The sequence below is a fragment of the Mirounga leonina genome, unplaced genomic scaffold, assembly GCF_011800145.1.
Source record: "Mirounga leonina isolate KUSES-001 unplaced genomic scaffold, KU_Mleo_1.0 Mir_101609, whole genome shotgun sequence".
In the NCBI taxonomy this organism is placed as follows: Eukaryota; Metazoa; Chordata; class Mammalia; order Carnivora; family Phocidae; genus Mirounga; species Mirounga leonina.
This window is the reverse complement of record NW_023270164.1, coordinates 6,721,065-6,736,417: the sequence shown is the minus strand read 5'-3', so window position 1 is coordinate 6,736,417 and position 15,353 is coordinate 6,721,065. Positions and strand designations below refer to the sequence as shown.

The following is a 15,353-nucleotide window of genomic DNA, read 5'->3' as shown; positions in this document are numbered from 1 at the left end:
GAGCCATGACTTTTGAGATAATTAATGTGTAGAATTATCTCTACTATCTTATATAGTTGTAAAGAATAAATGAGAGGGGCACCTGGGTGGCTCAGTTGCATAAGCGTCCAGCTCTTGATTTCAAGTCAGGTCATGATCTCAGGGTCTCGAGATTAAATCAAGCCCCGAGTCAGGCTCCGTACTCAGCAGAGTCTACTGGAGATTCTCTCTCTCCCTCTGCCCCTCCCCCTGCTCTTGCATGCTCTGTCTCTAAAATAAGTAAATCTTTTTAATTAAAAAAAAAAAAAAAAAGAAGAAATGGGATAATGCCTGTGAAAGTCCCAAATTCAGTGGCTGGGACAGAGTTAAATGCCAACTTAATACCTTCTAAATGTTTATGACCCTCCAAAAATTCATTTCCAGCCCAGATTTCTCTCCTGCACTCCAGGCTTGTATGTCCAAGTACCTACTTGAATCTCCATCTAGTCAAAGCTACAGTCCTGATCTCTTCCCTATCTCTGTTGGTGTCAGATTCCTAGTTGCTCACACTGAAAAACTTGGTGTGGTCTTTGACTCCTCTCTTTCTCTCACACCCCACATCAATCTCTCAGAAAATCCTGTACTCTCCACCTCCAAAATATATTCAGAATTAAGAACTTCTGTTCTTGGAAAGACACTGTAAGAAAATGAAAAGCTACGAACTGTGGGAGTATCTGATAAAGGACTTACATATTTAGATTACATAAAGAATCTCTTCTTTTGAACTGTAGTTAACATACAATATTGTATCAGTTTCAGGTGTACAACATAATGATTCAACATTTATATACATTATGAAGTGACCACCATAATAAAACCTAGCTATCATCTGTCACTGTACAGAATTGTTACAATATTATTAACTGTATTCCCTTTGCTGTACATTACATCCCTGTGTCTTATTTATTTTATAACTAGGAGTTTGTACCTATCAATCCCCTTTCCCTATTTGGGAAGAATTCTTAAAACTCGATAATAAGAAAACACACAACCCAGTTCAAAATGGGAAAATATTTGGAACAGACACTTCTTCTACAAAGAAGATACGTGGATGGCAAATAAGTACATGCAAAGTTGCTCAACATCATTAGTCATCAGAGAAATACAACATAATGCCACAATGAGATCTCTATTCGCACATGTATCAGAATGACTAAAATCAAAAAGACTAACCATACCAAGTATTGGCAAGGATGTAGAACAACCGGAAGTGATACATTGCTTTAGAAATGTAAAATACTTTGGAAAACAGGTTGGCAGTTTCTTAAAAAGTTAAACATACTCCTATAATACAACCCAGCCAGTCTACTCCTAAGTATTTACCTAAGAGAAATGAAATACATGTCCATACAAAGACTTGTACGTTAATGTTCATAGCAGCTTTCTATGTAATAGCCAAAATTTGGAAACAACCCATGGTCAATGAACAGATGAATGGATAAACAAATTATGGCATATCCTTACAGTGAAATGCCACTCAGCAATAAAAAGGACTGAACTGTTGATACTCGCAACTTGATGGATGAAGTTCAAAACCTTTATGCTGGGTGAAACAAGTTGGAAAATGAGTACGTACTGTCTGGTTCCATTTATATAAAATCCTAGAAAATGCAAACCAATCTACAGTGACAGAAACAGTGGCTGCCTGGGGACTGATAGGGAGAGGACAAATGGACCTGGGGAAACTTCTGAGAGTGATGGGTATATTCATCATCTTGATCGTGGTGATGCTTTTATGCTTATATACATCAAAACTGATCAAATTATACATTTTAAACATGCAGTTTGTTATATGCTAATTATCTCAGTAAAACTTTCTGCAGAAAACAAAATATATTCAGAATCTATCTCCTTTTCACCTTTTTTATTTTTCCATCTGATTTTTTTTTAAGATTTTATTTATTGATTTGTCAGGGAGAGAGAGAGAGAGCGTGAGCAGGGAGAGCAGCAGGCAGAGGGAGAAGCAGGCTCCCCACTGAGCAGGGAGCCCAATGCGGGGCTGGATCCCAGGACCCTGGGATCATGACCTGAGCCGAAGGCAGATGCCTTAACCGACTGAGCCACCCAGGCATCCCTCCATCTGATTTCATCTGTCATCATCTCCCCCCTCCCAGATTACTGCAGTTGCCTTCTTTTTTTTTTTTTTTTTTAAGATTTTATTTATTTATTTGAGACAGAGAGAATGAGAGAGAGAGAGCACATGAGAGGGGGGAGGGTCAGAGGGAGAAGCAGACTCCCCTGCCAAGCAGGGAGCCCGATGCGGGACTCGATCCAGGGACTCCAGGATCATGACCTGAGCCGAAGGCAGTCGCTTAACCAACTGAGCCACCCAGGCGCCCCTGCAGTTGCCTTCTAACTGGTCTCCCTGGCCCCCCCTTTTTTTTCTTAAACGCTTGCTCCCTTCTAATCTGTTCTCAACACAACAACCGAGAGTTCCTTTAAAGTTGTCAGATCATGTCACTTCAGCTCAAAACTCTCCAGTGGCTCCCTCTCCCACTCAGAATAAAAGGCTCTTTATGGCCTACCCTAGCCTTGTCACCTCTCTGATCTGATCTATTTACTCCACACATATGGGTCTCCTTGCTAGTTCTTGAAAATTCCAGGTGCACTCCCTACTTTGGGCCTTTGGATTTGTGGTTCTCCCTGCCTAGACCACTCCCTCACCACTTTTGGGTGTCCTCACAGTAAGTGGGCCTACTTTGACCATCCTATTTTAAACTGCAGTGTACCCAATCCCTCTTACTCTGCTTTACTTTTTGCTTTATTCCACAGCACTTTCATCATACTCCATAATTCGCCTTTTTGTATTTTCTTCTCCTATTCAAACATGAGCTACACAAGGGCCTGAATCTGCATTGGTTTTGTTTACTCACGTATCCCAAGTGCATAAAACAATGCCTGGCACATAGTAGGCTCTCAAGAAATATTTCTGAAATGAATACTTACCCAAATCTGATACATTGACAAATTAGAGTAGAACTAAAGGGAGTGTTAAGAAGAATGACAAGAGGGGCGCCTGGGTGGCTCAGTCGTTAAGCGTCTGCCTTCGGCTCAGGTCATGAGCCCCACATCGGGCTTCCTACTCAGCGGGAAGCCTGCTTCTCCCTCTCCCTCTCCCCGTGCTTGTGTTTCTGCTATCGCTCTCTCTCTGTCAAATAAATAAATAAAATCTTAAAAAAAAAAAAAGGTTTAAAATGGGTTGACAAGAGGTTTAAAATATACATGAGGAATAGCTGAGGCAACTGGAGACATCACAGAGAGTAGACTTAGTGAAAGCATGATCCCCCTCTTAGCTACTGAAGGGTTATTACATGGAAGAGGTAGTATGTTTGCTCCGTGATGTCACAGAGGACAGAGCAAGCCCAAACAAGCCAGGTATGGGCCCAGGCTAAGTAAGAACATTTTTACTTTCTTAAAATTGTAATAAGCTGCCGTAAGATAATGATCACCTACTGGACAATGTCAAACAGAATAATCCTCCATCAGGGATTGAAGAGGATCCCACATGGGGAAATGGTTGAATTAGATGGCCTTGAAAAGTTTGTTCTAGTTCAAAGATACTGTGATTTTTTTAAAAATCCAGTTATTCCAGATGACTCCAAATGCTCAATCATTTGTGGAGTTAATTTTTCACATGCTCGTTTTACCTGACAAGATCATATCAAAGGTAACTTCATACTTTCATAATTATGGTTAATTATCTTAGCCATATAGCCATACCTGAAAATTATATAACCCATTATTTTAGCCTTTATTATTTCTGAAAAGATTATTTTGCTATCACTTTTGACCTTAATAGCCTTCATTTGAAAATGTTTACCAGTATCATGGAATAAAATCTCCAGTATTCTAGAATTCAATCTAAGTTTCATATTTAAGAAATTTGGGCTTTATTCTTTGTTTTCGATTAAGTTTCTTCACTTTTTTAAATGGCTACATATGTTCATTATCTTTCTTCTTTTATAGGAGCGGGATCGTTATGCCTACAAGATTCATCTTCCAGAAACAGTAGAGCAACTGAGGAAATTCAATGCAAGGAGGAAACTAAAGGTAATTAAAGAAATCAGCAAAAAGCTTTCTTACAGCTAAATTCTCACTTCTGAAACTTATTTCAATAAGATTTTGGTTTTTAAATCATTTAAGGTAATATCTAAGTGTGAATCTAAACAAGAGGTTATAATAAATGGAAGATTAATCACATTTTAGATTTGTATTATCCTGAAAATTCATAGCAGAGATATAATTACTTTTTCTAGTTTTTTTAAGTATGTATTTATTTATTTGTTTGTTTGTTTGTTTGAGAGAGAAAGATAGCGAGAAAGAGCACAAGCAGAGGAGGGAGAGGGAGAAGCAGGCTCCCCGACGGGCAGGGAGCCCAATGCGGGACTCGATCCCAGGACCCTGGGATCACAACCCAAGCTGAAGGCAGACACTTAACCAACTGAGCCACCCAGGCATCTCCATTTTCTCAAATATTTTGACAAAATGTGAGTTCAGCTCAATGGAAACAATACTGGATTAGAATTGGACAACCATCACAAAGTAGTAAAAATCCCCACTACCTTGGTCTACTAGAAAATATTTTCAAATTACCTTTCTCACCTTTTTTTTATTCTTCTAGGTACCTTTCTCCTTTTACCACTCTCTTATCCTCTACCTCACCAAAAAAAATATGATTATCCATATGGAGAGCCCATTTGATTTTAAAAGGTTTTGAAAAAAACACCAAACAAGAATAATGGAGTCTTTTAGCACTATTCAAAAAATAAATTTATTTATTTATTTATTTGAGAGAGAAAGAGAGAAGGCAGGGGCAGAGGGAGAGGGAATCTCAAGCAGACTCCACGCTGAGCTTGGAGCCCAACACAGGGCTCGATCCCACAACCCTGAGATCATGACCTGAGCCAAAACCATGAGTCGGACGCTTAACCAGCTGAGCCACCCAGGCACTCCAGCACTATTCAAAAATTTTATGCGACAGCATTTGCCTTTCCCCCCTGCTCTTCCCAACAGAGGAAACTCATATTGTGGTCTTAAAATTAACTTATATTTGAATTATTTTTTATTACCATAAAAAAATAATTTTTAACTCTCTCCTCTAAGTGGTTGATTGGTTAGTAGTCCTCCTTAGCCCGTGACTCCTGCCAACTATAAAACTTCGTAGTTTTCAGATATGTCATAAATCACAATACCATTCACTATTCAACCCTGAAATATATGAATAATTGTATACAAGTCTAGATTTAGAAGAACATTTATATGAATTTGGGGGAAACTAGGCCACAATATTATGCTATAGAGCTGAACTGTCGATCGTGATAGCTGGTAGCCTCGTGTAGCTATTTAAATTTAAATCAGTGAAAATTAAATAAAACTAAAAGATTTGTTCCCCAGTCACACTAGCACATTTCAAGTGCTCAGTAACCAAATGTGGCTACCGAATCAGACCACACAGATATAGGACATTTCCATCATTGTAAAAAGTCCTATTGGACTGTGCTACTCTACAGCAAGGGAAATTGCAACATGTCATTGTTGGTGATGATGATTCTCAGTTAAGCCTCTGCCATAATTGTATTTGCAGTCAGGGATTCAAACTGACTCTTCTCTGTTTGCTTTAAAAGTCCTTGGCAAAAATAATTATTAATGACATGCCATTATCAGGATGGCGCCCAAAGAAGTTTCCCCATCTTTGATATACACCTGAACCAATATAGGCTACAAGAGAGAAAAAAAATCTTACTATCCAAAGTGAAATTTGGTCAGCTATTTTTGAAGTTCATTTCCTCCCCAAAGAAACCATTAATTATGCTTTTTTTTTCTCAACTCTTCCCTAGCCTTTTTAACTCTACTACTGCTTTGGCCTTTGTGACATTGCCCTGTCTGGGGCTGAACCTTTCATTGCCCAAGTACAGGCCTTTTACCATAGGGCTCAGGTTTGTCCTATCACAAGAAACCCATGCTGTAGTTCTCCCAGTGCCACAAAATCAGACTCGGGCCTAAAATAGCCACAGTGGTGACTAAGATTCATTTGGACAGGGCAAAGCTGTTCCAGCAGAGAGGGGTCATATGAACTTACCACATCCCTTTGCAGAGCTATTTAAAGTTTCAAGACCCACCAAACAACCTAGAATTAGGAACATCAGCAGGGTTGTCATTGAGATTTTTTTTCAGCTTCTGGTAAGGCTTTATTCCTTTGTGTGATTCAGCCACCCTGGCTAAAACATGTTATGCCTACCCTTCTCAAGGAACTCATTATCCTCGTTCTTCCTCTTCTGTGAACTTCTAGAACAGAGATTGCAACTTTGCTAGCTTTCAGAACCCACCACACACCTTTTTTTCAAGTGAACAGCTAGGTACCCATCCTTCTACCCAGACACTGTTTTTAAGCTCCTCAAATGTTGCACAACAAGCTAATTTTTATGACTCCCTTTGAAATGATTAAAAGGGAAGTTCACAGAAAGCAGTAGAAAATTGCTTTTATTACTTAGAGGAAGGAAATTTTTATCGTCTGTGGCAAGAAGAAACAGAAGGAGTACAGCATTATGGGAAAGAGTGGGCTCTAGAGCTACATTGCCTTGGGGGAATCGTGGCTCTGACACTTCCTAGATGTGCGACCTTGAGCAAGTCATTTAAATTCGCTGTGCCTCAGAGCACCTGGGTGGCTCAGTCAGTTGAACATCTAACTCTTGATTTTGGCTCAGGTCATGATCTTGGGGTTGTGAGATCGAGCCCCACTTTGGGCTCCACACTCAGCGCAAGGCTCCTTGTCCCTTTCCCTCTGCTCCTCCCCCTTGCTCCTGGGCATGTGTGCGCACGCTCTCTCTCTCTCTCAAATAAATGAATAAAATCTTTTAAATAAATAAATTCTCTGTGCCTCAGTTTCCTTAGCTACAAGATGGGGATAACGATAATAGCTAACTCATAGGGCTGTAAGAATTCAATGAATTAATGTAGCAGTTAGAACAGTATGTGACTGTCATAAGTGTTCCATACACTTATTCGTTATTAACCTTACCACTGTTGTTACTGTTTTATTATGATTTTTTTTAAAGATTTATTTATTTGAGAGAGAGAGTGCATTCAGGGGGAGGGGAAGAGGGAGAGAGAGAATCTCAAGCAGACTCCACACCCCGTGCAGAACCCAACTCGGGGTTCAATCTCATGACCCTGAGATTATGACCTGAGCAGAAATCAAGAGTTGGTCACTTAACTGACTGAGCTACCCAGTCGCCCCTGTTTTATTATGATTCTAATGTTAATACCTTTGACTTGGTACTCTGTTTATGAATAACTGTAATTCCAAAATGGACACTCCATACCATTTTAGCTTTTCTCTAGTCATTGACGTTAACATTTTAAAGTTTTTTAAAGCTTTTTAAAATATATAGACGGGGCGCCTGGCTGGCTCAGTCAGTGGAGCATGCAACTCCTAATCTTGGTCAGGGTCATGAGTTTAAGCTCCACGTTGGACACAGAGTTTACAATCCAATCAATCAATAAATAAATAAGTACATATATATGTACGTACATACATACATACAAACAATGTGTAGAACACCAAAAATCTCACTGGATAATCTCTGTTTATGTATTTCTTCCAAAGTAATTATGTTTAGACTATTCTTTGATTATCATTTTCCCTCACAGTATGTAGAGAAGATCTTACACTTGTAGTATATTGTAATATTTACTTCTCTTCCATTACTCGCCTCAAGTGTCATTTCCATTATGAGATACACATTCTTTAAAGCAGTGGTTCTCCAGGTGTGGTCCCCGGACCAGCAGCATCAGTATCACCTTGGAACCTATTAAAAAATACAAATTCTCAGGCTCTAGTACAATCGGGAAATAAAACAAAATAAAAGATAACCAGATTGGAAAGAAAGTAAAACTGTCATTGTTTACAGATGACATGATCCTGTATGTGGAAAATCTTAAGAAATCCACAAAAAACTAATAGAAATAACAAACAGGGCTGCCTGAGTGGCTAGTCGGTTAAGTGTCCAGCTCTTGGTTTTGGCTCAGGTCATGATATTGGGCCCCTGGGATCAAGCCCCATATCAGGCTGTGTATTCAGTGTGGAGTCTGCTGGAGAATATCTCCCTCTCCCTCTGTTCCTCCTCCCCCTGCTTGTGCTCTCTCTCTAAAATAAATAAAATCTTTAAAAAAGAAAAAAGAAAGGAATAACAAAGAAGTCCAGCAAGGTCACAGGATACAAGATCAGTATACAAAATAGAATTGTATTTCTATATATGAGCAATGAATAATCTTAAAATTAAGAAACAATTCCATTCACAGCAGCATCAAAAAGAATTAAATGCTTAAGTATAAATTTGACAAAAGAGGTGCAAGACCTGTAAACTTATATTGCTGAGAGAAATTGAAAAACTAAATTAATGGAGAGACATTTAGTGTTCATGAATTGGAAGATTCAGTATTGTTAAGATGACAGTGTTTCCCAAGTTGATCTATAGATTCAACACAATCTCTTAAGCAGAAATTGACAGATTGATCCTAAAAATTCATATGGAGATGCAAAGGACCAGAATAGAGAAAATAATCTTGAAAAAAGGACCAAGTTGGAGGACTCATACTTTGTACTAACAACTATAAAGCTACAGTTATCAGGATTCTGGTACTAGTATGGGGCCGGGGTAGACATGTACATCAGTGGACAGAACTGAGAGTTCAGGGATAAACCCTTATATTTATGGTCAGTTGATTTCAATAGAAGTGCCAAGGCAATTCAGTGGGGGAAGGAGTAGTCTTCTCAACAAATGGTGCTGGGACAGTTGGATATACCATGTGCAAAAAGAGACATAAAAGTCCACATATTGGATGATTCCATTTATTTGCAATATCTAGAATAGTTATTGATATCTGTAAATCCATAGAGACTGAAAGTATACTGGTGATTGCCAGGTGCTGGGCAGTGACTGCTTAGTGGGTATGGGGATTTGGGGGTGGGGGGAGGTGATGATGTTTTGGAACTAAACAGAAATGGTGACTGCACAACATTGTGAATGTACTGAATGTCGTTGAATTGTACACTTTAAAATGGTTAATTTTATGTAAATTTCACATAGCCCACTTTTTTTTAGACCATATAACAAAATACTCTTCTTACATACTGGTTGCCTCTTCAGTACACTTAAGAGATATGACACATTCCCATAGTAACAGTGGCTCACTGCACCACCCAGCTCACCCAAGGGACCATCCCTCCCTCAGCCCTGGTTATGCTAGAGGTTGGAGGGGCATGTGGTTTATTGAAAAAGCCTCATGGTTGATTGTGCTATGTCCACCTTATTGAGAATCCTTACTCTTAAGCACAAACTGTAATGGTTCTAAAAAATTCCATCATATTATATATAGCATAACTTAATTAACCAGTTATTGGACACAGAGGTCACTTCCAGTTTTCCACAGCCATAAATACTATTGGATTGTCTGTTATCATTAATAAACCTTTGTATATCTGTGATTATATTCTTAGGGTAAGTTCTGTGCTAGTGGAATTGTTGGCATCAAAGTATATACATGTACTGAAGACTTTTGATCTCTAGAAATAACTTGCCCTCCAAAAGGCTTATGCCTGTTGGAATAAATTTTTATGTATTTTTGGTGGTGAGTTTTACTTTCGAGGTTGAACCTTTTTCTCATTCTGAAAGTTTTGTGGAACTTTTTTATGCCAGAATATAAAACAATACTCATTTTACTTTGATGAAATTTCAAGATTATGGCTCATTATTCATTACAGTAATATCGATACTCAACAATCAGAAAGTGTTTCTTTCCATATTTGTACATTCATTTTGGCATTTAACCTCTCGACAGGCTACAGGAGATGATAAATCCCTAATGAGAAAATTATTTGAACAGTTAGCGTTGAACCTCATTTTCAGACCATCTTTCACATGTAGATTTAAAAAAAAGTTAATGGAATCCTGCATGTGATTTGAATTATCACACACTTCTTTTTATTTTCCTCTCTTTTGTTATTTTGTTTCACATCTTTGAGTGATAGTAGAAAATTTGTGTTTCTCATTTTGGTTACCAGACATTTCAGATGTTGGGTTTTCTCCCTCTTTCTGTTTTACACTAAGCTCTAGAATTTTAATACTTTTCTTTAAAAAAAAATCCTCTACTGGGGCGCCTGGGTGGCTCAGTCGTTAAGCATCTGCCTTCGGCTCAGGTCATGATCTGTGGATCCTGGGATCGAGCCCCGCATCGGGCTCCCTGCTCAACAGGAAGCCTGCTTCTCCTTCTCCCACTTCCTCTGCTTGTGTTTCCTCCCTCGCTGTGTCTCTCTCTGTCAAATAAATAAATAAATCTTCAAAAAAAAATAAACCTCTACAAACAATACTTCCTTTAATAAACTCCATAGGCCTCAGTACAAGACTAGATATGAGAATCGTATTTTCTCAAATTGAATATTAGGATGAGTGAGACTATGATGTAGGCTGTCTAGAAAATCTGTGCTCTGCGGGGGTTGTCTCTTTTTTTTTTTTTTTTTTTAAGATTTTATTTATTTATTTATTTGAGAGAGAGAGACAGAGAAGCAGCATGAGAGGGGATAGGGTCAGAGGGAGAAGCAGACTCCCTGCCGAGCAGGGAGCCCGATGCGGGACTCGATCCTGGGACTCCGGGATCATGACCCGAGCCGAAGGCAGTCGCTTAACTAACTGAGCCACCCAGGCGCCCTGCGGGGGTTGTCTCTTAAGGAGACACACCTGTACTGTAACCCTGGGTGCCGTCTACTTGGGAGTTACTGAGCAAGGAGTCAGGTCTGGGAAGGTGGGTGCTAGGGGAATGTGTGTCAGCGTCTGAGCTTTTCTAGGGAAGAGGCTCAAGAAAGAATCTGTTCTAGAAATCATCTCCTTTGCTTCATGAATTATCTCTACCTCTAGAAAGCAAATTTCCCTACAGTGAAGCATGTCGAAGAAATTTTGTAAAAAAAAAAAACAACAACAACCAACTGTGTCTCGGTCGGTTAAGCATCCAACTCTTGATTTCGGCTCAGGTTGTGATCTCAGGGTTGTGAGATCAGGCTCCATACTGGGCATGGAACCTGCTTAAGATTCTCTCTCTCCCTCTGCCCCTTCCTCCCCCAAATCCGCCCCCCCCCCCCTCCCATGCTTGCTCTCTCAAAAAAAAAAAAGTAGAAGCAATATTCTGTATTTGGGTAAATTTATTGCATTCAGTTCAGGAGATGGTGAGTTGAATCCATGTGATTCAACTTAAGAGGATAAAACCATTTATTCCTTACACTGTACATAGAGAAAGTGAGGGAGATTTCTGATAACTTTCTATAATTTTCCTTTATTGATTTTGCAAATTGCAGAAGTATAGCCTGTATGCTTCTCTGAATTATCAGTCGGTTCCTCAAATTCCTGAACTTTGCAGAACTAGAAAAAGTTTGTTTCGGAATGCCATTGTCCAATACTTTACAGACATGTACTATACATGCAATAGCCACTAGCCCTATGTGGTGATTTTATTTTCAATTAATTAATATCAAAGAAAATTTTACATTTGATTTCTCAGTTGCAGTAGCCACGTATCAAGTGTTCAGTACCACATGTGGCTGATGGCTACTGTATTGAACTGTACAGGTATAGAACATTTCCATCATCCCAGAAAGTTCTGTTGTACAGCACCCATCTGGAATCTTGGCAACTCCAAGAGTAATGCTTGCACCTAAGCATCACCTTTTGAGAGGTCAACCAGGAAGCTTTAATAGCTGCCTTTTGGCAGTCTTCCCTTTTTTGTTAATTCAACAAGAGCTAACTTCCGGATTTCTCGAGGTCCTTTGCATGCTAATGAAAACCAGCATTTACATACAGTCCTCTCCTGTAGTGAGGAGGGGTCCAGACGCAGGAAGTTAGCACAGCAAGTTGTGGGTTCCAGCTACTCAGAGCAGCAAGTCTGCTATCCAAAAGGCACCAATGATTCTGAGAACTGAAAACTGTTACCTGGTATGAACAGTTACATAAGTAATAATTGAAGTGATTTTGATCTCTTGATTTTACAAAGCAATTCTATTAATTTCTGATTCTGAAATATAGAATGTATTACTTCCTAAGTTAGGCAGTCTAGCTTTTGAAAGTTACCGTGTACATTAAAAGACCGTCTCTATAAAATACTTTTACACAGACCCAAAAGGATTCCTGAGATACCTCTTCTGTGCAGTTGCTCTTAAAGATAGTCATACTGACTACACTTAGAAGTCTCATCGTTCAGCTTCTGCAGAGAAGATAGCACAGCCTCCTTTAATCAGATATCCTGACTTAATGTTATAAAATTCCCGGTTTTAGACCTGCATTTGAGTTCCATTTGAGTACCCTGTGCACCTAGGCTGTGCTGACTAGACTGAATGACAGCGTTGCCTGTGACTGTAGGGGAGGTACCAGGAGCTCAGACGTCATCATTCGTCTCACCCAACACCACCACCATCATCGAGGACCCAGTTCTTACATGTAATCAACCCACATCCTTTAACATTTCTACCTTGAAATGGTTTTCCAGCCTTCTGGTCATCTCTGTTCAGTCTCAGCCTCTCCAAGTTCTTCTTCACCCTTTTTAGGGCTTTGAGTTCAGTGTTCTGAACCCTAGTCAGATGATCCTTTCTCAAATCCTTATGTGACACGAGTATTTGTATAACCCTGTGATGGGTTTTGCCCCCTTGGTATATTACAGTATGACTCTGTTATTTTGCCACTTGGGTGCAAAGGCAATTATTCTACATGTCATCTCAAAACTTTTGTTTGGTATTTGGGCTTTTTAAAGTGTACCTCCCTGCTTTTGTGCCTATCAGACTTCATAGTGCTTGTTTCTGAGCTCGGGGCACCAAAAAGGGAGTATTGGCTTTTGGCTGTTGTCTTCAAGTCAGCAATTCATCTGTATTCACTCTCCTGTTCCTTTCTCTCTCTTTTTTTTTTTTTAAGCTTTTATTTATTTGAGGGGCGCCTGGGTGGCTCAGTTGGTTAAGCATCTGCCTTCAGCTCAGGTCATGATCCCAGGGTCCTGGGGTCGAGCCCCACATCAGACTCCCTGCTCACTGGGGAGTCTGCTTCTCCCTCAGCCTGCATCTCCCTCTGCCTGTATCTCCCTCGCCTGCCGCTCCCCCAGCTTGTGCTCTTTCTCTCTCTCTAATAAATAAAATCTTTTTATTTATTTGACAGAGAGAGCACAAGCAGGGGGAGCAGCAGAGGGAGAGGGAGAAGCAGGCTCCCCACTGAGCAGGGAGCCCAACACGGGGCTCAATCCCAGGACCCTGGGATCATGACCCAAGCCAAAAGCAGACGCTTAAGCCACTGAGCCACCCAGGCACCCCTCTCCTGTTCCTTTCTTGATAACTGTGTTACCTCCTTAAGTGCATTCAGTAGTTTAACTTAGCAGAAGTCTGAGCTAACCATTTTCTTGTTTTCCACTTCCTTAAATGAGACCCAGAGTCATCTAACTGGGAGCATTCCCTTTTGATGTTTGACATATTAACAGTAGTTAGGATTGAGTTGAGAATTATTACTTATAGTTCTCTCTCTTTTTTTAAAAGATTTACTTAATTATTTGAGAGAGAGAGAGAGCGGTGCGGAGCGGCAGAGGGAGAAGGAGAGTCTTAAGCAGACACTGTGCTAAGCACGGAGCCCAACGTGGGGCCCAATCCCACAACTGTGAGATCACGACCTGAGCCGAAACCAAGAGTCAGATACTTAACCAACTGCACCACCCAGGGACCCCAGTTCTCTTTTTGTTTGAATTTAGAATCTGCCTAATTTGCTTAGTACAAAATTGTATCTTTAATGTCTGTTATCTGTTAGCAGATTGTGAATAGTCTTCCTAACTCACGATTGTTGTATTTCAGAACATACTAAAGTATACCTTCTAAATTAAAGTAGGTAGAAAACTTCTTTGTCAAGGATTTAATAAACTGGGAAGTGTGAAGAACTACCTGTATAAAATCTAAACCGATGGTGTTGTACCCACAGTCCCTTTCATAGCAATAGTGTAGTACAAGAGTTGGCACACTATGGCCTGGGCACCAAATCTGGCCCGTAGCCTATTTTTATATATAAAGTTTTATTGGAACATAGCAATGCACATATTGTCTGTGGCTGCTTTCATGCCACAATGGCAGAGGTGAATAGTTGCAACAGAGACCATATTCCCTGCAGGCCTCAAATATTTATCTGGCCCTTTACAGAAAAGATTTTTGACCCCTGGTATAGTAAAAACCCTTGAACTGGGAGAGTAGTCAGAGGACCTCAATTCCGTCTATGCTTGATTTTATCTCTTAGGTTGGCAGCTTAACCTCTCCAGACCTCAGTTTACTCACATGCAAAAGGAGACTCTTAGAATGAATCATCCCCTAAGGTTATAATTCTATAAATTGATAAACTGTTTTGGAACCATCTTGCTGTTTTACATAATAGCTTTGCATTGAATATTCGAACCACATGCAGTCACTGAGTTTAGAGAACTAAATAAAGAAAACTGCTAACCATAAGACAGATAAATTAGGAACTTGCTACTATTGTTTTAAAAGAATTTACCTCTCTTAAGGCTCTTTTAAATAGTGCTTTCCTGGCATACGTATTTCTAGATCTTGATCGTATTTCTAGATCTTGATCGCAATAGTAGCTAGAACATGCCCTGAAACATAAACTCAACATATTAAGAAACTCAGTTGAACTTCATTTGGAAAGAAAAATAAAGCAGCTCTAAAATTTAGTTTCAGTGTGTGGGAAAGTTTTGATATATAAAAATTCCATTCCCACCCAGCTTTTAGGGAACATGTATGTATGTGAAATGAAATAAGCTTCTACTATAGAAAGAAGAACTCAATATTTAGTGCTGTTTTTTTCATCATGGTAGCTGACTATAAGATTCCATGTAAGGACCTCTCATGCATTAACCCTAGACTTTCAGAAATCTAAAAAGTTGGGGCACCTGGCTGGCTCAGTAGAAGAACATGTGACTCTCGATCTCAGGGTTGTGAGTTCAAGTCCCATGTTGGGTGTAGAGATGACTTAAAAATAAAATCTTTAAAAAAAACTAAAAAGTTGATACCTGGAATGGTATCACCAAGATCATGTCTCTGTTTTTTTGCCTTTCCCTTTCTGCATTCAATTCAGTTCATTTCAATGTATATTTGTGGAAAGAAACCCTAACATGCCCCCCCAAAAAATGAACTCTGTGGAAACATGTTTCTATTAATGTTTTCATATATTTAATAAATGCCTACACACATAAAAAATTTATCTTTCTCCCCCCCCCCCATCTCCCTCTCTCTTTCTAAAAAAAAAAGGTGGGGGATACCACCTGGGTGGCTC

General features: G+C 39.6%; 1 protein-coding gene across 3 annotated transcripts in view; it reads left to right on the top strand.

Moving 5' to 3' along the window:
* Positions 1 to 15,353, top strand: part of CASK (calcium/calmodulin dependent serine protein kinase) — a 346,878-nt gene that overhangs the window by 231,000 nt on the left and 100,525 nt on the right. For all 3 annotated transcript variants that reach the window (XM_035003264.1, XM_035003263.1, XM_035003270.1), the window contains exon 9: positions 3,985 to 4,068. In XM_035003264.1, coding sequence (XP_034859155.1) covers positions 3,985 to 4,068 — 84 coding nt within the window. The remainder of the gene's footprint in view (positions 1 to 3,984; positions 4,069 to 15,353) is intronic.